The 25,762-nt window shown below is 36.5% G+C and overlaps 2 protein-coding genes across 3 annotated transcripts in view; both read right to left on the reverse strand.

Annotated features, from left to right (window-relative positions):
• Positions 1–4,422: 4,422 nt before the first annotated feature.
• rnh1 (ribonuclease H1) lies at positions 4,423–6,482 on the reverse strand. The gene is made up of 3 exons (XM_028308760.1): positions 6,466–6,482; positions 4,947–5,856; positions 4,423–4,846 (listed from the first exon to the last, which is right to left on the reverse strand). Exons 2-3 carry the CDS (start codon positions 5,836–5,838, stop codon positions 4,653–4,655), a joined length of 1,086 nt encoding a protein of 361 aa, XP_028164561.1. The 5' UTR covers positions 5,839–5,856; positions 6,466–6,482; the 3' UTR covers positions 4,423–4,652.
• Positions 6,483–9,249: 2,767 nt separating this feature from the next.
• Positions 9,250–25,762, reverse strand: part of LOC114355713 (serine/threonine-protein phosphatase 2A regulatory subunit B'' subunit delta) — a 165,928-nt gene continuing 149,415 nt past the window's right edge. The window contains exons 5-12 of one of the 2 annotated variants that reach the window (XM_028308685.1): positions 24,477–24,619; positions 24,046–24,146; positions 21,293–21,461; positions 18,321–18,447; positions 17,636–17,800; positions 16,559–16,641; positions 14,150–14,177; positions 9,250–13,678 (exon numbers count right to left, since the gene is read on the reverse strand). In XM_028308685.1, coding sequence (XP_028164486.1) covers positions 13,667–13,678; positions 14,150–14,177; positions 16,559–16,641; positions 17,636–17,800; positions 18,321–18,447; positions 21,293–21,461; positions 24,046–24,146; positions 24,477–24,619 — 828 coding nt within the window. In that variant the 3' untranslated portion in view covers positions 9,250–13,666. The remainder of the gene's footprint in view (positions 13,679–14,149; positions 14,178–16,558; positions 16,642–17,635; positions 17,801–18,320; positions 18,448–21,292; positions 21,462–24,045; positions 24,147–24,476; positions 24,620–25,762) is intronic. The other variant, XM_028308684.1, reaches the window with a different exon arrangement.

Raw genomic sequence — 25,762 nt, forward strand, 5'->3', positions numbered from 1 at the left:
TTATNACTGCAATGTCTGCTCATGAACGCTTCAAACTCGGTACTTCTTTCCCAATCCCATAAAATTCAACACTTAGAAAGTGACAAAATTTTTAAAATATGTAGTTGAAACAAACCACAGCTAATTTTCATAGTGGACTGTACTATACGATAAACATGTCAGTCAATTTGACAACCTTTGTCGGAAACATTATTCAATGAAAATATTGTCCAAACCCTTAGTATTTCTCTTCGACAAATACTTTAACACATTGTGAACCACTTTTCTTTCACGACTATAAAAAAATTTTAGCAATTTAATTCATAAAACCAATTGCGCACATTTAAAATAAAGTTTGTTTACACTTTGACAGCAATAGACTGACATGCAAGGTGACATGTCAATGAAGTTTTCAGTTACTGTTGCCATTAAAAGAAATTAGTACCATTAGTTTTCCGCAACATGGCGAGGGTTTTTATGTTCCTGGTCAGGCTATAAATCATGTATTTCCTCCGCCATTTTCCGCAGTTTGGCACCTCATGTCACATCATTTTACCGAAGTCAGCCCTATAGCTTGGGCGCAGTGCCGATCACTGACGTTTGTCAACAAAATGGTGCTTGACTCTTGAGACAGGCTAAATTACACCATATTGTTAATGACATTGAGCATACATTTTTTTAAATACCTTCGCGAAGTGAAACTTCTGTACGTAGTACTTATTATTATTCTGTGATAAAACTGAAAAAGCTCAGAAGGATCGGTTCTTGACGAAAACAACGAACTTCGGAATAGTCTTTATTTTCACTTTCACCACTCTCGCTGCACAACAATACCCGACGGGTTTCGCAATTCGAATGGCGGACTGAGGCAGTGTTGCCAGTTTAATCGATTCATTTATAGACTCCAAATTATGATTATGATTAACTGAGAATATTACTATTTGATTAATTTAGTGATTAAAGTAAATTATATAATTAATTAATGGTGAATATATGTATAGTACGCAATAAAATATAAACGACTGTTACAAAACATTAAGGCTGAGTTTTACCACCTTACTTTAACCGTACCTATAACAATATTCGGTGTTTTTAGTATGAAGCTGGACAGACTTTTGACGTTTGTTAAAGTAAGATGGTGCAACTCTGCCTTAAATATTCAAATATTTGTAATTTCTACTACTTTTTTTTACATACGGTTCTGTTTAGTAATCTATCATCATCATCATCATCAGGTCACTTAAATGAAACTGAAGTCGAGAACTAGGCGTGGTTGTAGTTAGTTTTGCAGGGCAATCGAATCGCATTTAGCATCTTGATTGGACCATGCGCGATTTGTGATTTATCTTCCTAGAACCAACCCAGATCCCCCCAGAAAGCAAGCAGCCTATCTAGGCCGCTACAGGCCTCCTGCAGCGATGCTGATGATTAACTAGGCGTGTTAAATTTGATTGGTTTAAAACGAATTTTGTGTGTCAGATGCCGAATAACGAAGAGAACGCCACCACCAACAAAATGATGACATCGGGCGGCTACCTCATAGTCGGCGGAAACACCACAAACCAGGTCACGACGCCGCCTCGCCGCGCACACACCATCCAGTACCACTACACCTGAGGATTGCTGCACACAGCTCCACAGTGGTCTGGTGACGTCATTGTAATCGATTAGCAAACAATAGACTAAAGCCTGGTCCGTAAGCACGTAGAATTTTGTCCAATGACCCCAAGCTACCCATCCTTATCGCTCGCGCGTAATTATGTTGCTGTCGCGCTTGCACACTCACTGCGGGCGCCCGTCGCACAGTCGCGACAGCAATATAATTACGCGCGAGCGATAAGGATGGGTAGCTTGGGGTCATTGGACAAAATTCTACGTGCTCACGGACCAGGCTTTACACACTGATACTGCCTGCAGCTACAATGAGCCTGACTTAGTTTTTAAACGTTTTAACCAGTATAGAAACAATATTTTTCAAGTTTGAACCTTATGTTATCTGGATAATGTTCAAAATAGACAACTCTGTGACTACCAGGTGATTGGCTAAGTACGTTGGTTTACGTGTTTAGAATAAAATAATTAGAAAAAGTGGGGTTGTTTTAGAACATGACACCGTTTTGTTCACATCTCTGGCGATAATGTCACTGCAAAAGCGAGCATTTTTTACCTGTCTTTAAATTAGTACACAATCTTCCTTCTATGAGATGATTGTGAGTGATTAACTAGATCTCTACTCGATTGTGATCTCCGCAGTTGTCGAAACCGTACTGCTAACAATTTCTTTTCTTCTCAACTTTACATATTCGTATCTTCTTTGGTAGAGTTCGAACCTACGCTTGCGAATATTTATATTATTTTATGAAATAATTTCTAAGTGATTATAACCTATTTCTTCTACATGCAGCCCCACTTATAATATCCAGTGACATTGAAACCGTATGGGTTTTAACCCATCTATCTATTCTCTATCCCAGTTAAGATAATAATATGTGATGTGGCTTAAAACATCTGCTAATGTATGTAATACTAGCTTTTGCCGGTACTAGGTGAAGCCGCGGTCACCCGCGTGAAATTTAGTTTGTCACAGATCGTCATAAATTATAGCCTATTTCTGGGTTATAAAGAATAATACTGTAAAGTTTCACCAAAATCCGTTTAGTAGTTTTTGCGTGAAAGAGTAACAAACATCCATCCAGACATCCAAACTTTCGCATTTATAATATTAGTAGGATCTGGTTGTTAATTATTTGCGTGTTTGCTCACAAAAAACACTCATATTGAGCCATGTCACAGTAGGTTTTGGAAAATCTGTTCAATCAGCCATTGTTATTAGAATGGATACATTAGTCCTGTAAATAGTAGCATTTAGTCAGATGAGAAGTTAATGATTTACGACTAAGTAAATCTTTTTAAATTATACATAGGTGTCTTATAGTTTCCGCATTTAATGAGTGCTGTTAAAGCATTTTGAAGGATGATAATTTGATAAATCTACCGTAACTTTACAATTGTGCAANTGTATTGTGCAAAGTTATTATACTCATATTTCGAATATCTGTAAATATTTTGTAAATCGCATGAGTCATTGTATATTTTGATATGAACATTTACGACGGGAATTGTTTGTATACTAACTTGTAACTGTTATGTGGTATACTTGTCGTTGGAATACATCACTCACAGAATTCGTTTGGTGGCAACATAGTCTAGTAAAAATAAAAGTTTTTGGTTGCATTACAGTCATCTTTGTTTGTAAATTGGTTGTGAATTTGTGGTATTATTGAGCCTGACAGTCTGGAACCTGAAAATAAATACAATTATGTTTTCTAAGTTAATTAAACAAAAACTGTAATGTATATCATGTATCCTATTGCTAAGAGTATTAATATTTAATTAATATGCAATATTAAATGTGGCATACGAAATTGCACTTTTTCAGGATTTCGTTATGTTACAATAATTACGGATTATAATCGTCCAATGACAAACTGTCTCTCGAAATAGGCGATAATGTTTTCACTTTGTTCGATACTTTGTGGATTTATTAAATGAAGTAAGTTTTTAGGTATTTTTCGAGTACATAATTCCAAATGCAAAATCTTATGCACCTTACTCCATACAAATTTATTTTTACTAGACAATAGACAGAATATCTCATATCTGATAAGCTATTTGAATACCTGTTATAAGTATTATTTTAATAGCAGTTGTCTTGTTTACCGCAATTGTATTTTAATATTCTGGATTGTAAATACAATATTAATGACTATTGTAAGTTTAGAAATAGTGTTACAGATATGACATCAATACAAATAAACATAAAAATGTGACTCATAATAATTTTGTATCTTGAATGCTATCCAATATTTTAAGACTGCTCTTTAATTAGGTTTCTCAACATTTATTTTAGTTCTCGCAATGATTTAATACCGTCTTGTATTCATAATCTTAACCATTTAACTGGTTGAATATATTCTTTTCATATCATACACAATGATAAATGAACATTATTATTTTAATGAAATAATCGTGGTAGTATAATTTGTTTACCTTGTGTATCTATTTTTTTATACATGCACTTGCACATGCTGCAATACAGTTACTGAACTACATGCGCGAATTCGGTAATATTGGATGTACATTTTATAATTTTGGATGGTTTCTGTTTTGAAATTACTTTTCATCCAAATATCTCTGTCTAATGATCCAAGTAGTAGCATTTGTGTAAATAGTCTTATCATTACCATAAGGAGCTTCTAGCCATAAGGTCAGAAATGTTTTAGTTTCATTTCAATAAAGTTAATGTCAATATATTAAGATTTTTTTATTTATACCTACTGCTATGATAAGCAAAAACAAATTAGTACAGAATAATCAGCTTTATTTTTCAACAAACATTTATTTTTACAGTTTTTGTTTATCCTTTATCTATTAATTAGTTTACAAAAATAACTTTGCAAGAATAGGTACCATACAATCACAAAAATCCTTAGATGTTTTCTATCATTATTAATTTCTTCATGCCTGCATGGCTATGTTTGTTGGGGACTTCCGAATCACATTACATAGTATTACTACATATACTTATCATTCTTAAACAAAACTCTTCAAAAATTATCACAAGAGAACCTTATCAAAGGTTTAGATTACATGCTAACAAATGCTTCAGTCATTTATTTTGATTGATTCATAGCTGCTCCTGCTTTAGCTAGCTGATCAGCCATTTCATTGCCATGAATTCCTCGATGTGCCTCAACATAATTCCATTTTATATCAAGCTTATTCTGAACACTATCAAGGTCTTTAAAGTCTGTCTCATTTTTGACTGGCTCTCCTGATTGTAATTTCCATCCTTTTCTTTTCCAACCTGTGAAATACACAAACCATTAAAAATACATTTTAGGAGAAATAGTGATTAATTAAAAAACAAAATTGTTTTCAATAACAGAAAGCACTTTTCTAATTACCTGGCATCCATTTGGTCACTGAATTGATGAGAAATTTAGAATCAGTGTTGATAGACAGCTTTGTCACACCATTTTGCATAGCGAGTTTGATAGCTTTTGTTGCAGCTTGAATTTCTCCACAATTATTTGTAGCACGACCCGATACTGGTTCACTGGTGTTCAGAGGGTGTGCCTCACCCCAGTAGATTCCTAAACCAGCTCTCGCTCCGCTGCGACCATTGGCAGAGCACGCTCCATCTGTATATACTTGCACATAACCATCATTGTCCGTTTCAAAATCGGACCCTCCACTAGTTTTTCTTCTCTTTGGCTGTGGAGGCTCTATCATAATAGCTTTCCTTTCCCCACCTTTATAACTTTTAGTGTTTTTCTTTATGATTTTGTCAACATTTTTCTCAAAACCTTTCAGCCTCTTTTCTACATCATCCAACTGTTTAGTCAAAATTGTGTTCAAGTCATCAGACCCGTCTGAGAATCCGGCGTCTTCATCGCTGTTTTGATCTTTGCGCTTCTGATTTTTTAAGCTGCTACTGGTTGGTTGAAAACTGTTACTGTTTCCATAATTAGAAGAATTAGAATAGTTTCTTTTAAGGTTTTTATTGGACGAACTTGGCTGGTTTTTTGGTTTATTGAAAGAATTAGATGCTGGTAAAATATTATGACTAACCACATCAGTAATAAATTTTTGAGCTGCATCAGCTGTGTCAAACTTCTTGTATCTGGCACCAGAAAAGCCTTTGACCTGAGCTTCGCAGTCCGCCCAATTCATGAATATTCCGGGAGTCCGACCTTTCGCAACGGCGTAGAAAGGCATCTTAGAAGCTTTATACACGTTTTTATTAATTAAAAAACTAGCTAAAGTTTTCTGTACAACTGTTTTCAGCTTCAACATTTAAAACGTTGATTGAAGCAGTGTTGCCAACTCGGATTTTGAAAAAGTCGTAGGACAGATTAGAAAATTACGTAGAAATGGTACAATTTCCATATAGAAAATACGTAGATCTACGTAATTTTTTTTCTGAGTGAAATGAAGAGAGTAGGGGTAGGTAAAAGTAATAAAACGACAATTTATATTACCCTAAAAGTAGTAAAGTACACTTTTATTGTGTATCATTTTCAGACAAATTAAATTTATACATAATTATATTTGTTGAAAAGAAGGAAGGAAGTTGAAAAATATCGAAATACAACAACACCTTCGAAATCTTAGCACAATCTTAGTTCGAAATATTTTTATAGTGTCAGTGACATTTACAGGGGGGCGCTGTACAGCATTTTTTCTATGGGGAAATGTCAAAATAACATTAGTTCCGACTTTTGCCACATGCCAAATAACCGTGATTGGAACCATGATCGAACTTTTTCGCGAAAGTAAAGGAAACGATGCCCATTCAGCCTATTTTGCAAATTTGATAGAAAATACGTAGATTCTGGGACTAAAGTTCGTAGGTTTGCAAGGAAGGCTTAAAATACGTAGATCTACGTAAAAATACGTAGAGTTGGCAACCCTGGATTGAAGGTATATTTTGCTCTCTATCAGCTGCAGCTGCATGTCAGTATCATGTCATTAGTGTCATCTGTCAAATGGACATGTAATTTTTTAATGGATTTTTGATGCAAAGAACACGAAACTTATTTTATTTATAAAAAAAATATTTTTCATACAAATCGGATTTTATAAATTCTATTTTGTATGACAATTAAAAACAATAAAATTATGTTATCAAAGACAATGCCGGAAATGAGGGCTATCGTTTTAGCGCTCACCAGTTGGCGCCACTGTAGAGTAAGGTCCTGTCACTTGCTAGTAGCGAAGACAGTGGCGCTGACTGGTGAGCGCTAAAGTGGTAGGAGGACTATCGCATTTGCACTCATCAAGATGGCGCCACTGTAGAGTAAGGTCCTGTCAATCGCCAGGGGTGCCAACTGTTAAGTATAAAAACGATAGCCCTCATTGGCGTCTTTTTATTTTCGCGCAGCCGCCATCGACCAAACCTTGTTTTTTGATTATAGCCTGACCAGGAACATAAAAACCCTCGCCATGTTGCGGAAAACTAATGGTACTAATTTCTTTTAATGGCAACATTAACGTCGCCAAAATAAAAGAAGAAGAAGAAGAAGAACTGAAAACTTCATAGTCATGTCACCTTGCATGTCAGTCTATTGCTGTCAAAGTGTAAACAAACTTTATTTTAAATGTGCGCAATTGATTTTGTGAATTAAATTGCTAAAATCTTTTTATAGTCGTGAAAGAAAAGTGGTTTACAATATGTTAAAGTATTTGTCGAAGAGAAATACTAAGGGTTCGGACAATAATATTTTCATTGAATAATGTTTCCGACAAAGGTTGTCAAATTGACTGACATGTTTATCGCATAGTACAGTCCACTATGAAAATTAGCTGTGGTTTGTTTCAACTACTTACCTATTTTAAAATTTTTTGTCACTTTCTAAGTGTTGAATTTTATGGAATTGGGAAAGAAGTACCGAGTTTGAAGCGTTCATGAGCAAACATTGCAGTTGAGTATTCAAGTTCTGAATTTGATTATTGATGAATAATAAAATAAATCCTACTAGCTCGATTGATAGTTTCATTTAATTTATTTAAACCAGGTTATCTATAATAATATTTTTTCGTTAATTTATGAAAATATCAAATTAGCCCGTAATCCTGAATCCTGATACATAAAGTTAGCCTATAAATTTAACACAGGTACGACTGTACTCAGTGTTGCACTATCAAATGCAATTGACGCGCCTCTATGCCAGGGTTTTTATGTTCCTGAATTCCATACAAAAAAGGGACTTTTCGACCGCTTTTCGACTGGTTTGCGATTATAATTTGCACTTTGTCTAGACCCACTGGTCAGGCTATACAAAATAGTGTTAATAAACCAAACTTGCTATGACATGTATTCGCTGGGTGCGAAGTACTAGGTGGGGGTAACATAATCTATCGCAGCGCTCATGGTGGTCAAAAGTAGAAATAATGTGAGCTCTGTCATCAGATGTATCTGTCAATGGCAAAGCGATTCTACATAATACATTTTAATAACATTAATTAATCGCATGAAAAGGGTCATACTGGGAACTAAAATAAAACAGTGGACTGTATTTCGATAGGGCTGGTTTAATAGCCGTTTACAATTTGGAAATAACTAGACTATACAACGTGGTAGTACAAAAATGAGTCACAGTAGTTGTTGTGCACAGATGTTTGCCTTATGATGAGAGCGTGAAATTATTAACTCTGCCCTTGTTTTGTTCTTAATTCTTCTACATCTCGAACTTGTCCAGCCAATACCAACAACTTTCCTTTAAATACAGTTTGTGGTTGGAATTTGATATTGTAACACTCACAAACCGGGTCTTCAAAACAATACTCATTTCGATCTGAAAACGATATTTAATTTATCCCCACCTTCCAACCACCTGCCCCCCCCTAGCCTCCCCTCCTGAAACTTCTGGTATGAAGTCTCCTACGCCTCCCCAACTGAAAATCATCTAAATCTGCAACCCCACCTTCCAACCACCTGCCCCCCTAGCCCCCCTCCTGAAACTTCAGGTATGAAGTCTCCTACACCTCCCCAACTTGAAAAAACCCCTAAATTTGCAACCCCACCTTCTTCCTACCAGACCCCCCTAGCCTCCCCTCCTGAAACCTCTGGTATGAAGTCTCCTACACCTCCCCATCTTGAAAACTATCCTAAATTTGCAACCCCACACTTCAATGGCTAGCCCCCCCTTAGCCCCCCCCCCCTGAAACTTCTGGTACGAAGTATCTTTTACCTTCAAAACAAAACACGCACGACGTTCGAGCGTCGCGTCACGCCTGCATGCCCTGAGATTGACCGCTGGCTGATCTAGTTTGAAGCGGTTTCGGCTCATACGTGACAAGCGGCCAGTGGTCACGCACACACACGCGTTGCACTTGTAGTGATGTACCTATCACAGCGCATTCGTATAGTAGCTTTGTCTCTGTTCCTTTTCTTTACTCATGTGTCCCCAGTTGGTAGTAGTACTCTTGGCCGTGCTCTTGGGGAGTTTTGTCCCCAAGAGTCGTTCAGCTATTAGAATACAGATTGAAACTAAAAGACTTTCTGACTTCAATGAACGAAGACCTATGACTTATTTTCTGATACCTTACTTAAATGTATTTTTGATTTAAATAACCTCAGCCCAGCCCCCTAAGAAGAAATGAAACGAATTTATTTAAATACAATGATGTACTTTATTAGGATACTTAACAATAGGTCTGTCACCATGTTAACACACCATCACTATGTCACCACTATTTTGTAAAAAAATCCTTACATTAACAATGATTGGTAAGTAATCTCGTGTTCTTATTATTCAAAATTACTTATGTATTTTCTAGTAATGACAGTCTACAACTGGTCGTCTACTTCGTGTTATTATACATAAATACGTAAATAATAAGTCTTATTTTAAAATAAATATATTTTATGAATTTAGGGAAAATCAAAACATTTAAATGTTAAAAATTTCTTTTACATCGTAATATTATGTTTCGCGTTATTAAAATATAATTAATAATCGCATTTTTCTAAAATATATGTATAAGTAGTATAACTAATAATTAGATAATATATTCGACTAATGTGTTATCTAATTAAATAAGCTGGAAAAGATTAAATTCATACATAATTAGAAAAACGTCGTCTCCCTTAGAATTTCATTAAAAAAACATAAAAAGACAGCCTACGAGTATTTAATTTTATAGCTAGGCACAATCAGATCAAAAATTTCATGAAAATAACATTTCAAATTGCTGTAATCCGTGAAAATACCTATACTTACAACGCGCGGAAAACTTCTTCTAGCACCACGCGCTACGAAATCCGTAGTAATATCATATCTAAGTAACATAACTAGTTCATTACGAAGTTCTTTTTCTTTAGTTTCTGGCGTACACAATAAATAAATAAACGCCTACACTGGGGAAAAGTTTATTGTTATAAGATATTGTCAAGGAAATGCGATGGTTTTGTTTGCGGATTGTAGTGTATGATGCCCGACTTTTCAGCGTTATTTCATGAAAGAAAATGTCGCAAGCCACTATATGCCCGCCACATAACATGAAACCCTTAACATATCTAATGCATTTACGGTGATTGTATTAATTAATCTGTAATAATCTGACTGCACTAACTACTTACAAAATGTTCATGAAAGTTTCAGTAAGTATAACAATAATGGCACTATTTTAAAAAAATGGCTTGGGGTTTCAGAATGGAAGCAGTATTTTCAAATAGCCAACGTATTAATAAAATTACATAGAAAATGTTGTGTAAGTATGTATTAAAACAAGTCACAATGTCATAAATAAGCTGCACAATACATACTTATTGACACAGTGCGTTTGGAAATACTTATAGCATTTTTATTCAATTGGTATACTTTTTATACTTTTCGCTAAAAAGCTGTATAAATGCAAATAAAATCTATTAATTTTTTTATCTTTACTTAATGCTATAGGCATTTTTACCTTTCCACCATTTTAGACCGCCGAGTTTATTTTTTATGAGACTTGTTTCAATACTACGCAAAATATACACTCAGCCCAAACAACATATTGAAATTCAATCGCAATAATTATACGGTAACTTAATTATAAACAGACCTAATTGCTCAATTAATTAACTAAATTACATTACCCTTACCTACATAAACAGCTAAGCTCAAACTGGTAGGTATTTAAAACATACCATAAATTTTAATAAAAATTATACTAATTAACAGTACACAACGTATTAATAAAATTTATTAAAATGTGAACAATTGATTTGGTTAATAAATTGGTAAAGTTAGTTCAGTTGAGGATTGTAAATAAAGAATTTTGAAATGACTAGTCGTAATATTAGTAAGTAAGAAGGTATAGAAATACATTTGAAATAATGGATAAATATTATAATAATTACGTATTAGAAGTGGGTTGAAATTAGGCTTAGGTACGTAAATTAGGCACGGGGTTGTTAGTTTTAAATGTATGGGTAAAATCATACATTTTGAGTTTTTAAAACTATAACCGACAATGTTCTTAGGTAACTCTAAATTACCTTAACAATTTTGAAACAATGGAGAACTTTTGTAAATTATAATAAGACGACGTTTGAACCACCCTCTCTTTGGTTGTGGTAGGTAATGTTTTATGAAGGACATTGCTATATTTTGTATGTTACCACGCCGATGTAGTAGACCGTCTTAGTTCGACGCCAGCACCCGCAGACTAGAGTTAATCTAAGATCTACCTAGCATTACCTAAGAAGCATTATGATACAGCTGCCTTCGCTAAATTGTCATTATTTTAACAGCTATTAGGTAGGTGCTAACTGCCACTTGGGCACAATACCACATAACACTCCAAAGAGTCCTTACTCGAGTTTCGTTTTTCACAAGGGCACAATTTTGAGGTTTTTTGTTGCGAAAAAGTTGACCTTTGGTCCCTATACTGTATTTTTTACCCAACAGGTATACAGTAGTTTAAAGAAACTAGAATGGAGGAAACTTAGAAAATTTCTAAACTCCGTAAGAATGGAAACTTTTAGAAACGGACTTTTCTTTATGATCCGTCTTAAGTAGACTTGCGAGTGTAAAATTACTCTTCGAAAAGATAAATCCTGTGATCTAGATACTTATTTAATTGTAATAACACCGATCAATTTGGCGTTTTGCTTCATAGTAAAGTTACATAGGCAGACACTATGACCTTTTTATGGTTCCGTAGTCCTGACAAGGAACCATTATCTTCTAACTACTTTAATAATGACGCCATACCATCAAATAACCCAGACTCTTTGGAGGTGCTATTCGATATGCTTTCAGAAAAGGTAAAATTATAGAGACTACAAAATAGTCTCGTCATAAGTATTAGGTCGACAATCACGGCCACTAGTAATTGTTTTAAATCTTTAATTTAACACCGCTCTTTCTCCTTTTCTCGTTACCAGTAAGATACAACGTACATAGACGAAATACGACGTCAACTGTACCTTATCAAAAATATTTATTACATGTCTAGTCACTATGCTAATTTATTAGTCTGTGCGTGTTTCTCATACTGATTTCTTTTCTTAAATAAAGTTTAATAAAGCGTTATGGACGATTTTTTTTATTATTTTGACTCTGAGATAATACTGAATAGTTCTGTGATGAGCTGCAAATGCTGCAATTGAGTGATAGATGAAATTTACTTACTGATAGGAGTCAACAGGCAACTGGTTGAATGAAAGACTTTTACAGGGAGTTCCAGAATAGAACCACATTCAAAGTCTCGAGAATGTTCAACTTAATATTGTCGATGCAAGATGACACAAAAGTGATAGTCGTCCAAAGCTACCTACTGTCTTCGATAAGATTTGATGATTAGAGAATAAACCGGGTAGCATAGACAAATAGGTAGAAATTAGTACGATGTTAAAGTTCTAAGTTGAATTAAAGTTTTCTTATTTTATTTTTAATTGAAAGTTGAAGATTTTTGATTACATAAACTTTATAAGATCCAGTACCAAGCATACCTAAATATAGTTTTAAACAATTTGACTTGGATGGAGCGACATGATATGAGTGATTTTTTGTTTGATGACGGAGTACCTAACGACGGTTAAAACGACTTAACAACTACTTAAGTGAAGGAGAAAACTAATCAGTGTATACAGATACAATTCACGCAAACAAAATTAAACATTTGATATGCTTAGATACTTTGAGACGTAAACAATCAAAACAAACACAAACCTCTGGATTATACGTTTAAATTATACACTAACGAAATGCTGTTACTTACTATTCTATGAGAAGTTCGGTTCGCACTGTCCTACCATCACTATTCGCGTCTACACTGTCACAAGGCACGTATCAACCACTAGGATACGCTGAAAAAATATTCCTCTGTCAAACACAACGGTAACGTTCAAAATTCTAAGTCTAAGGGTAGATTCGCCTGCCGGCACAACGAATTGCACGTTTCCGATCTTTGGTGTACACTGAACTAGGGTCTGGCACGTCCCTATATGGAGCACTCGTCACTGTCTCTTGCGTAGTCGTCGTACTCATCGTCGCGAGGTTTGGTCTTCTTCACCTTGTTGGCGACCACGCCCGTATTAACTTTGCTGAAGACACTGCTCCGGTTCAGCCTGGCCACCTCCCTCTGAGGAGACAGCCGCTCGGCCACCGCCTTCTCGTAGTTATCAGATATCTTATTGACCCCATTCACAGGACTCGTGACCGGGGATTTGGTCTTCACGGGCGACGTCGCCTTCTTGTCCTTGTCGAACAAAGCCCCGCTCGTCGCTGCTGTATACGAAGGCGGGTCCTTCGCTCGAGCCCCGCCCGCTAGAAGATGGGAGTATAAGAAACTGTTGTTCCCGAAACCGGAGTACCTGTTATCCATTTTGCCGTTGACCATCATGAGGCTGACTGGTTTTTCTGGTGGTATTGGTTTTTCCGGTAGCTTCTTATCGGGGAGGCCGTTTTTGGGAGCTGGTTGATTTTGGTTCCATCTGTCGTTGCTGCCGATGGAGTATATGGAGCTGAGGTTGACGTAGCCGGCGGCGTTGTTGGGCCCCGGGGGCTCCCGCAGGCGCCCCGCGGGCCCCGGCAGCCCCTCGCTAAGCGTCGACTCTTCCACGCTCGAGTCTTCGACCACTTCAGTGTTGGTTATCTCATCTAGGTTCGGCGATAGACAGTCCTCGTCTGTCTCATCGTATGAGCTGAAATTCACGAAAAATCTGTTAGCGGAATACCCATAATTCCTTACTGGAATATTAAAATATGTACTGAATGCAAGTGAAAGGTCATATCATGTTAGTGTTGCGGCATGCCTGAATGCGCCGTTCTTATTATTGACAAACAAAAGCACTGAATCGATGTGACGGGGCGGGACGATATTTACATGGATACATATTTTCATCAGTAAGGCAGACGATGACCTTCAAGCGAAATCGACAGCGTGGAACTCCAAGGTGCGAGAGTTTATGATTTAAATATCGGACGCGAAAAAGAACAACAGAATTGAGAATGTTCACACTTAAAAGCGGAAATATCCATGATTAGCGAATGCATGTCGACGTCCAACTGAAGAAATCATTCAAGCTCAATTTGTCAAGCATATTGGAGTCCAAGGACAGTTTTCAATTCAAAATTCACAATACAGACACTGCAATTCACGAACACATTCTTACCCTAGCATAGCCTGTTCTGTCTTCCTCCCTGATGAAAGAAATTAATATAAATTCTAATGAACATAAAGAAATTAAAAGACGAATACATAATATACATAGACATACACATATTAGAGATGAAACGGATAGTTGTTTGGCCGGATACCGGATACCGGATATCCGGCCAGCTGCTAGACCGGATAGCCGGATATCCGGCGGCCGGATAGTTGGCCCATTGTCTCGTTGCATGTCGTGACGAGTTTAGCGCCGCACAAGTGCTTCGAAGGCGATCAGTGGGTATTAGTAGACTAGACTAGTCACACTTTTCGAAAATCGAATCCGTCCGAATAGATTGTCAGATTTTGCCACTTGTCTAGGGGGCAGATCAACGGGCGATTTCGGTTGCTATCGTGAGTGTGTGATTGAATAGCGAAAATTAAATTAGTTTACTTGTTGCGTAANAGTAACGTTTGAGAATACCATTTAAAATTGAAGGATACTTAAATTTAGGAGCCCGTCAGCTGAGTGACAGATTTGAGTAGTGTTTCAGTATTCGGCCGTATGTGGAAAATATATTTGTCTAAAATGATTTGACATTTATACATGTTATGTTGTTTGGCATTGCAGAGTAACCAATAAAACTAAATAAAATAATATAGATAAAATAATATAAATAAATAAAATATAATAAATAAATTAAAATTTAAACAACATCTCATACATTACTCCAACCCAAAATAAGTAGCTAAGGCATTGTGTTATGGAAATCGGGAACGACGAACCACAACACACCCAAACCAGAGACAATGTGAAAAGATCGTTTTCTTTATTGTCCCGGCCGGGAATCGAACCCGGGACCTCAGGATTGGCCCGGCACACCTTGAAAACGGTTTTGTCTATCGATTTTAAACCGAAACCCAATCAAAGAGCAAACTCGATAATGTCCGTAATACAAAGCAATCAGTTGGTTCAGTAATAAGTTAAAAAACACGGGAGCGCACAGATCACAACGACAGATGTCATTTGGCGTATTTTTGTGATGATGTTATTAATATTTAGATGCAATAAAAAGTTTAAATGTAAAATAAAATAAAATATTAAAACTTCATTTTCTCAATATTCCCATATAAGAGAGAAAAAAAAATGCATGGAAATTCATTGGATATTAAGTATCATCTGTGATAGGTTTCGTTTGTGTCCGCTAATTTTCGAAAAGTGGGGCAAAAAGTTCCCAATGTCATTTGTGTTAAAATAAACAAAAGAGCATCACTTTTGGTGTGAAAAATATTTGAAAAACATTTGCCTCGTATTATATTGGAGAAATAGTATGTGTATAAAATGTAAAATGGCCATGAGGGCCTCTAGATTTCATCTGAATCCTCCAGTTCGCTATCAACAGACCGATCGGACGCCTTTTGCAAGGCCGAAAATTTATTATTCTATTAACGGAGAGATATTTGTTATATTGGTCACTGGCAGACGTAATTTCAGGGTAGGTCGTAGGTGTATACTGACAAATCCAATTTTATGAAACGCCCTAGATGCTTACCTACCTATTTGAAACCGATGGCTAGATCATAGCATTNCCTTAATATTGTTAATATGGCTTTTGTAACTTTTTGGACTTTAAACAAAAACCGTCATTATTATAAGCCATTTTATTGATATTTACCTCAAAGATTAATGTATTTCATTTTATTAATAGAAAATTGTCGTAGTTTTTTAATATCCGGTATCCGGCCGGATAGTGAGTTACTATCCGGTATCCGGCCGGATAGTAAATTTAGGCCGGATATCCGGCCTACCGGATAGTTACCGGATATCCGTTTCATCTCTAACACATATACAGAAATATAAATAAATACGTACAACGAAAATTAATGAAATATTCGAATAACTAGATGATAAAATTAATTAATAGAAATAAATGACTGATGATTGTATAAAATATTATGAAGATAGGAATAGGATTTTATAGATCATGTTGATTTGTTATTTTAACTCGTGATTGCATTCAGAACATATCGTACACGGTGTAGGTAATATTGTAAATCAATGCGTAGATACAATCGAAGTTATGTGCGAATCCTATGATAGTTCCTCTAAGGACATGAACAAAAGTGCATTCAAAATGCTCCAAAATGCTGATGTAGTCTACCGCAGTCACCTAGTGCGCATGGGTCTCAATATATTCGTTCGATAGTTACCAAAGTGAAATGATATATTTATTTGTACAATCTCAGTCCGTTGAGGCCGTTGCTTCTGCACATTTCATAGAATCGTTTCATACACTTTTTTCTTTCCGATTCTTTCATTATCCTATACAATTCCCTGTTTGCGAGAAATAATAGAGTTATCGAGTGCTATAAATAAATAGTTGAAGTAAATATTGATGGATTTCAACGGTTAGTTAGTGAGTTTGGATCTTACATTTGGTCCTGTGCGTCGCTGCCACCTTCTTCCGCTACTAGTAGTTCGTATTCTTCAGCTGCGAATCTATCCCATTCTGACATCTGGAAAACACAAATAAGAAATTGTCGTAAAAAATATTTAACATTACCTAATTAGCATGGGTTGAGAATGTCCTTCGATGATATTGTTAGTTGTTAGAACTCTAATAAAGGCTGACTTGTGCTATCATAACTTTTCCCGGAAGTAGGTATTTGATGATGACTAAGCTGGTAACCAGCTCATAGTGATTTCTTCGAGATCGAAATTCTTTAACAAGGACTTAGCCCAACACATAAAGGATGTGAGTTATAAGCAGTACCTTTGTTATGAATTCCATTTCGTCGAAGAAAGAACAAATTCTAATTTCATAATTTTCAGGGCTGGTTTAATACAGGGTGTTGATTTTAATCCTCGCCATATTTATTTAGGTGATCTATTATGACTTACATAAACTCATTATCCACAAAAAAAAATTACAAACGAAAATGGAATTTTTAGCGAAATAATTGCCGTGCGAAATCATCTGTACTGTGGCTCGCAGTACTGCAATAGTTTACACTGCGGCACTCATCGAGCTACGCGGATCGCTCGCTTATCATGTTGGATTACCTGAAGGAAGCCACTTAAAGTAGGTAGTGTAAAAGGTATTTTTTTCTTTGACTACGTAAAGTTAAAGTTCGTTTTAAATTGTTTTCGAACTCAATTTTTTTACTGATAAAATCAACTCTCTGAATATGGCGAGGATTGAAATCAACACCCTGTATATTCGTCGGGTATATTTCTGAGTACAGTATGCTGCTGATACTGCTGAATCCTGATGGATAGGATAGGAAATCTATATTTCAGATTTCCTCCACAAACACAATACATGTAGAGTTCTTCAATTTAATTATAATTTCTACACGCCGAATATCGGTAAGACATGTTGATACTAACAAAACCTACTTACTAACACCAAAAATATATTTATTTTCTGTGTTGCAATATTGTCGCACATGTTCTGATAAATAAAAATATCTTTATCTTTATCTTCAATGCTTATAATTTTGCACTTACCTCGCAATCCGAGTCGCGCTGTGTCGCGAACGGGTCGCGCTGCTCGTGGTCGAGGTACTTCTCCAAGTTAAAGAACGTGTCGAAGAAGATCGGCGTCAGCTTGCAGCGCTTCAGGTCCGACAGCGTGATCTTGCCGTCAATAGCTGGGTGCACCATGTCTAGCATCTGTAGAAGGCAATTAAAGGGTATGGTTTGGTCAGGTTTCATTGGGTTTCGGTTTTAGAGGCTCCAACTTTCTGCTGGGGAGAGTCCTACATAGCCCATGCGAAAAACATGCTCCTTTGCCTTCCTGTCACATAAAAAAGCATTTCCCAACGTGAAAAAGTCCTAGGTTTCTCCTTAAATCCTCATAGTTGCTTCTACTTAACGCGACTGATGGATCTTAGCGGCAGCTTATCTTAGCGTGTAGGTAGGTATGTCTCGTTATTCTAAAGAGGAGAGCCCCACATATTTTTTATCCATTGAAAAATAGTTTTCTTTTAGAGTGGAGCAGTGGCCAGGAAAAAACACTGCTCTGGCAGGCAGGCAGTGAAAAGCTTCGCAGAACTTAAGGATCTTCAAACATTAGATTCGGAGGTGTCTGGACGTTCCTTTTACTATCAGATCACCATAAGATGGAAAAGCCTAACCAGTAGAGTATTTATTATGACTTAAAAAATGTCAATGAATCAATTGAGTTACTTACCTGGCACAAACAGTCGTTGAATGGCAAGGTCTCGATGCCAATCGCCTCCATCCGCTGCATCTGCTCCTCGTAGAAGTACTCCAGCTCGTACATCGAGATGAATCCATCTCCATCCACGTCCATACATCTGAAAATAAAACAAGTTATGAAAGATAAATATTTTGCTAAGAGCCACCAGATATTGCAAGTCACACCGCCCGTATTCCTAAATGATGACTTGGATAGATTTTCCCAAACATTTTTTGCTGTTGTCTGTTGGGTGACTTTGCAGAGCTGACGAAAATAATATTTTGAGGGACGTGTAATTAAGCGCTTTTTTATAAGCCTTATTGCAAAACATTAATGGCTTTATGATTTTTAATATAGGTATTTCAACACCACTTTTAGTGGTAGAACTATAATTTAATTAAGTTGGATTATCTTTCGGTGTAAAAGATTAAATTACGGTACTTATTTCAATGCAATAAGGTATACCATAATAAGTTGTGTAGCTTCTAATCAATTTAAATCAAATACAGCGCGTCGTTAGAGCAAAGAACTCGTTTAAGGTATTTACTCTAACGTGTAGCTACACGAACCTAGCTGAGTAGTACTAGTACTATGTATGTTTAAAGGTAGCATACTACATAAACATGCCGTGTGCAAACTGCAACGACAGCTTCGATAAACATTTGCACTCGCAATTTATTACTGAAACAACTTGTTTATGATAGCGCTAGCAAGCTTTGGGGTCGATTCTTGAACGCTGTACTTTTTAAAACTTCATGAAGATTGGTGTTATAATACTAGCCTTTATTATGAAGTAGATCGAAGCTTCCGCTTCTTCGAGAGTAAAAAGACGTAAAATTGTTATTTATTAAAAAAAAATAGTAATTTGATTTAAACATTACTAAAAGCCCTGTTAATCCCTCGTGATAAGCTAGGTATGCTTGTATTACGAGTGGGTTTGAATTCGATATCATTAATATCATGAGACATTCATCATTGAATTATCACTTGAAGCCTCAAATCTCAAGATTTGAAGCACTACGCGTTGGTTGTTTGTTTCGTAGCATTTAACCAAGAATCACCCCTCTAGCTTAGCTCGCCCGCCTTTCAGGGTTCGCGGCACGCAACGATGGCACCGAACTTTGGCATCAGTAGTGTGACTATCGTCCGTAAGTTGTACAAACTTTGGGCATTTAATCTTGATACATTCAGCGTGTTAGTTAAACGTTTCAAGTTAATCGAAGATGAGTCACAGTTTTTAAATTGTTAACTGACGAAACTAAAGTCAACAGCTTTAGAAAGTTCATGAAAATTTCCAGCGGTCTCAGCAGTTGAAAAATTGCATGATGTTCACGTATTTCCCCTTCGAACATGAGACTTGTCAGCACCCCTGCAGTTCTACTTGTTCTAGGTAGCGCAGCCTTTCCATTCATCATCATCATTTCAGCCATAGGACGTCCACTGCTGAACAATGCCCCAATGATTTTCATGTTGACCGTTTGGTAGCGGCCTGCGTCCAGCGCTTTCCTTTCCTTTCCTTTCCTTTCCTTTATGATGTCGTCGGTACACCTTGTGGGCCTTTCCATTAACGTCAAAATAAACAGTGTACTTCTGGCGCTGGACGCAGGCCGCTACCAATAGATCAACATGGAAATCATTGGGGGAGGCCTATGGCTGAAATGATGATGATGATGATGAAACAATTTACTATGTAGAAGGATTCTTATACCTAAACCAATANCTTCGATAAACATTTGCACTCGCAATTTATTACTGAAACAACTTGTTTATGATAGCGCTAGCAAGCTTTGGTGTCGATTCTTGAACGCTGTACTTTTTAAAACTTCATGAAGATTGGTGTTATGAGACTAGCCTTTATTATGAAGTAAATCGAGGCTTCCGCTTCTTCGAGAGTAAAAAGACGTAAAATTGTTATTTAATAAAAAAATATTAGTAATTTGATTTAAACATTACTAATAGTGTGCTAATAGCCCTGTTAATCCCTCGTGATAAGCCCTATGCTTTTATTACGAGTGGGTTTGAATTCGATATCATTAATAATATCATGAGACATTCATCATTGAATTATCACTTGAAGCTCAAATCTCAAGATTTGAAGCAGTAGGCGTTGGTTGTTTGTTCCGTAGCATTTAGCCAAGAATCACCCCTCTAGCTTTGCTCGCATTTCAAGGTTCGCGGCACGCTACGATGGCACCGAACTTTGGCATCTAGTATGACTATCGTTCGTAAGTTTGTACAAACTTTGGACTAAATCTTGATACATTCAGCGTGTTAGTTAAACGTTTCGAGTTAATCGAAGATGAGTCACAGTTTTTAGATTAACAAACTGATGAAACTGAAAACACGGAAAAATCAACAGCTTTAGAAACTTCATGAAAATTTTCAGCGGTCTCAGCAGTTGAAAAATTGCATGATGTTCACGTATCTCCCCTTCAAACATGAGGCTTGTCAGCACCCCAGCAGTTCTAATTGCTCTAGGTAGCGCAGCCTTTTCATTCATCATCATCATCATTTCCGTTGACGGGTTGGTAGCGGGCTAGCGGCCTGCGTCCAGCTCCTTCCTACTACCTTTATGATGTCGTCGGTCCACCTTGTGGGCCTTTCCACTAACGTCAAAATAAACAGTGTACTTCTGGCGCTGGACGCAGACCACTACCAATAGATCAACATGGAAATCATTGGGGGAGGCTTATGTTCAGCAGTGGACGTCCTATGGCTGAAATGATGATGATGATGAAACCATGTACTAGAAGTATTCTTATACCTGAACCAATACTCGATGGCTGTGGGGTGAGTCTTGTCCTCTTCAGCGAGCAGGAACCACACGAACTCTGTGTAGGACATCCGAGGCTCCCCGTCTGGTGTGAGGCGGTTCTGGTTGCCCCAGATGATACAGCTATTTTATGCATTATCGATGCAAAGAGTGCCCTTACGAAAGAGACAAATATAAGAATGTCATCTACCTGAACCAATACTCGATGGCTGTGGGGTGAGTCTTGTCTTCTTCAGCGAGCAGGAACCACACAAACTCTGTGTAGGACATCCGGGGCTCCCCGTCTGGTGTGAGGCGATTCTGGTTGCCTCGGGTGACGCAGCCTGACAGCACCCTTTCGATCATGCGGCTGGATAGCGCTGGAATTGGAGATTAAATCAGCGTTAGAAAATTTATTCTCAATACCTATCATAATCTCTGCATGAATATAGAGCCAATGAAAAAACTCTAGCAATCGTAGTTACGATTAAAATGATGATATTATTAGAAATAGTAGTGTTTTTTCTTTGGCTTTCGCGGTTTCGTTTAGCCACAACGGTGTGGGATAAAAGGTTACGAAACGTTTAGGTCAAAAAACAAAAATTGAGTATTTATTTCATAGTAGGCATGCTTGAATTTAAGTTGGTCTTTTTCGTCAAGAAAAACAAGAAATGTTGTCTTTAAATATGTATATGTTACGGTTAATGTGATAAATTGAAAATTATTAATAANGAGGCTCCCCGTCTGGTGTGAGGCGATTCTGGTTGCCCCGGGTGACGCAGCCTGACAGCACCCTTTCGATCATGCGGCTGGATAGTGCTGGAATTGGACATTAAAATGGATGTTTAGTAGATACTATAATTACTAAGAAATTGCCTGAATGTAAGCAGCGCAAGACTGGTCGTTGGGGAATCGTGGGAGAGGCATTTAATTTTGTCAATACAAAGCATAAAGACTGTTTGTGAATTATAACAAAGAAACGATAAAGAGTAAGTTGGTACCTAATAGAGGTTTGCTTGTATAGACGTTATCCTTTTTCATAAAGAAAATTAAGAAATATTATCCTTCAGTTTTGAAATTAAAACTTATTCAGTCGAATTTTACTTTTTTATAATTCATGTTTTCACTGTTTTTATTAGTAACCAAGAAAAATCTTTAGGCAAGCCCCTTAGTCTATTTTAATAAAATAAAGGTCACGCTTTTCCCAGGCCGCCTAAAATAATGATATCATACATACTGCCTTTTCTTTGTAGGCAAAAAGCTTTTAAAAGAGCAATACTCTATTCAAGTTCGATGGTCCGTAGCGATAGCCCGGTTTGTTTTAACGACGAGCCAATTTATGGGGAGGGACCTACCTCAGGGACTATTAGGTCAAGGAATGTTATACTCGTAAATGGGAAGGATACAACGTTCTCATGCGTTCGAACTATTTTTATTGTTGAGATTCTTCATAACTTTTTCATAGGGTAAAAACAGATTTTCTGGTTAATTTGCAGTTAAACCCGATTTTCCTGAAATTCCGAACCAGATTGTAGAGTCTGGTTCGTGGTAAATTGATATAATTGTTATGGAAGCGTAACTTTGGGAACTTTACTATGAGAAAATGCCCCACGGCGGACAAAGATGAAACGTATTTTATTTCAAAGCTTTATACTTGTAGGTATATTCACTTAAAGCGCTATGTTGTGACATAAGGGAATTCTGAGATATGACGAGTCTAACGGCCGAATACTGAAACGCCATTTAAATATTTGACGGCTTCTCAAATAGTTAAGCAGCTCCTAAACTTACATTTCGCATACNCACTGGCAGACGTAATTTCAGGGTAGGTCGTAGGTGTATACTGACAAATCCAATTTTATGAAACGCCCTAGATGCTTACCTACCTATTTGAAACCGATGGCTAGATCTGCCTATCGTATTTAAATAATGGAACTCTTGCCTTAAAGTCTACAATATTTTTTAGCATTTACATTGAAAAATCGATAAAAATCTATTCTCATTTTTTTTGTCGTTTAAGAATATTTTCTCAGTAGGTATCAAAGTCTAAGGCTGGGTTGCACCATCTTACTATGACTTTAACAAACGTCAGAAATCTGTCAAATTTCATACAAAACACAGCGGTTATCGTTATAGTTACTGTTAAAATTAGGTGGTGCAACTTAGCCTTAAGTTAAGTCTAATGTGGCGCTCCAAAAAAAGGCTAATCAAAGTAAAGTTGACCTAATTCAAAAGTAAGATTTTCATAAAACTTAAATAAATAGAGATTACACCAGTACATTACATACTCGTAAGTAGGTAGGTAATTATTTTGATCATGCTGCTACAGCGTATTTAAAAATAACACAAACAACGCTGGATGGGAATTATACATTTGTAGTACTTTTGATCAATTAAACTGCAGTATCAATTTAACAACGCGTGGAACTTGATAGCCAGTCTGATAAAATAATTGACTGTTTACTCGTAAAGTGGGGATTTTAATTAGGCTCTCAATTTGTTTTATTTTGTTTTCGTTCTACAAAAAATCATGAGGCAATTATATTCGAGAATGGAAAAGATTCATTTATCGAAAACATTTTTATTATGTGAAATAATATTATGGGATGGAAAGTTGACGAGTCTATGGATTAACGTTTAAAGGGAGATATTACTCCCACTCAAGTCATAAATACCACTAACAACATTTTCATGTAAAATGTTGAGACCGTATGGCTCGCACTGTCAAAGGTTATCAAATCTCATTTTGAGCCAAGTTTCTAACTCCTAACTGCAAATTCTAACTTCACAAATTAAGCCACCTTAGTCAAAATATGTGGCGAGCCGTTTCTGTACACTAAAACTCGTAGTTTACNAAATAGTAAACTATCAACAACAGCGGATTTATAATGATTTTCTGATGGTCTAACTTTAATATAGAGTTAGCAAACAGTAATCAAACAAATAAATACACCATAAACTTACCATGATCATTATGCCTGGCTAGGTCGTGTTTGTCAATGAACAAGTCATGGTCTCTGTCCAATTCCCAGAACTTGCAGTAAATTACGTAGAAATGCTCATAACTGAAACAAATTGTATTATTTAGAAGTAAATATTAAAACAGTATTGGGAGTATAATGAGACAGGAAAAGTTTAGTCTTCTTCCTTTATTTTATTTTAAGGTAAGTAATTTAAATTTAGTTTTCATTTGAGTAGAAGAAGTTTTTCAGTCACTTTCAGTCTTCGACTATTCAATTATTTCATGTAGGGTATAATTTACTATTGACTGTTTCATGAAGGCAGAGAGAGTGAGAGATAGTTTAGGATATTACTTAAATACATTTATTATTTAAATTCGGGTATCGTAAGGTCCATTTCATTCACGATGAATTATTTGGTACATTATACCTTACCTAAAGTATTGTGTAACTTGATTAATATCTTCTTCGTCTTCTAGCAATTGTATGACTTGAAGGAGGTTGGATCTTCTCAGTTCTGGGATTAGTATCCTGCCCGACCAAGACCGGTTTACACAGTAAAATATCCTAGCGATCACCTGGAATCAAACAATATTACTAATTAATACAAAATTTAAAATCTCATTAATGGGTACTTTTAAAATCTATAATGGACTCTACGATGTGGAATTAAACCTACGTAAAACCTGAAATTATTTTGATTAACATCGTGAACGGAATATGATAAAAAGCTCTAGAAATTCTAGAATGTATTACGCAGAGTAAGGTATTATAACAATTTATTTTCATTAATATTTTGTAATAAAATACTCCAATAAACTCGGCTAAAACAATACGTAGAGTTTCATTATGTAGAGTTTGCAATGCTATTAATTTTATCTGAATTCCCCGATAATATTTTATATTGAATTCCCCACTTCAGTTACGTAAATAATTTCCCAGTTATTCTGGGCTTTTCTACGTAATACGTATTAATATCAGATCGTTCCTATTAGTCGTCGTAACTCATGCAGACTGTACCACTTAGCAAGATCCCGGGGATTTCCCAGGAGGCCGCGTATTTGGCTCGGCCTACCCGCCAGCAAGTTAGCAATTTAATTTGTTACGGAGATGATTCTGTTAGTATTTATTTAGCTACATTCCAAATTATGTCTAATATCCATTTAATAAAATATTAAATTAGCTTATTTATTTGGCTTCGCTCAAACAACATTTAAGCAATCAAAGCGAATTTCAAATTAGACGATTGCTACAAAAATACTCCATGGTCTAATTTAGGGGGAAAAGTCTAGAAGAATTGATGATAATGATGATGTTCACATATATTGTTCCTTAGGCCCTTCTGAATTAAGGTTTTTAGCTTGAGCGTGCTTATTATTTTTTTTTTTTTTTTTATCCACAACGAGGAAGCTCTTGACCTGTATCTCACCTGATGGTAAGTGACGATCAGGCCGAAGGTGGAAGCGAGCTTCACCCGGAATCCTCAACCACGGAGGAACTGGCTATCTTACCTCTAACTGTCGGAACACAATAATGCTGTTAACATTGTTGTTATGGCGACAGACTCAGGTAAGATGGTGGTAGCTAGCCAGGCGGACTTAGAACAAGCCCTACCACCAACCAAACCGAACAGAAAAATCTGCCCCCACTGGGAATCGAACCCGGGACCTCTGCGTCTGAAGCAGGTGGTCTAACCACTAGACCACAGAGGCGGTTAACCT

The sequence above is a fragment of the Ostrinia furnacalis genome, unplaced genomic scaffold (genome assembly GCF_004193835.3).
Source record: "Ostrinia furnacalis isolate ACB-3 unplaced genomic scaffold, ASM419383v2 OfSCF2491, whole genome shotgun sequence".
NCBI lineage: Eukaryota > Metazoa > Arthropoda > Insecta > Lepidoptera > Crambidae > Ostrinia > Ostrinia furnacalis.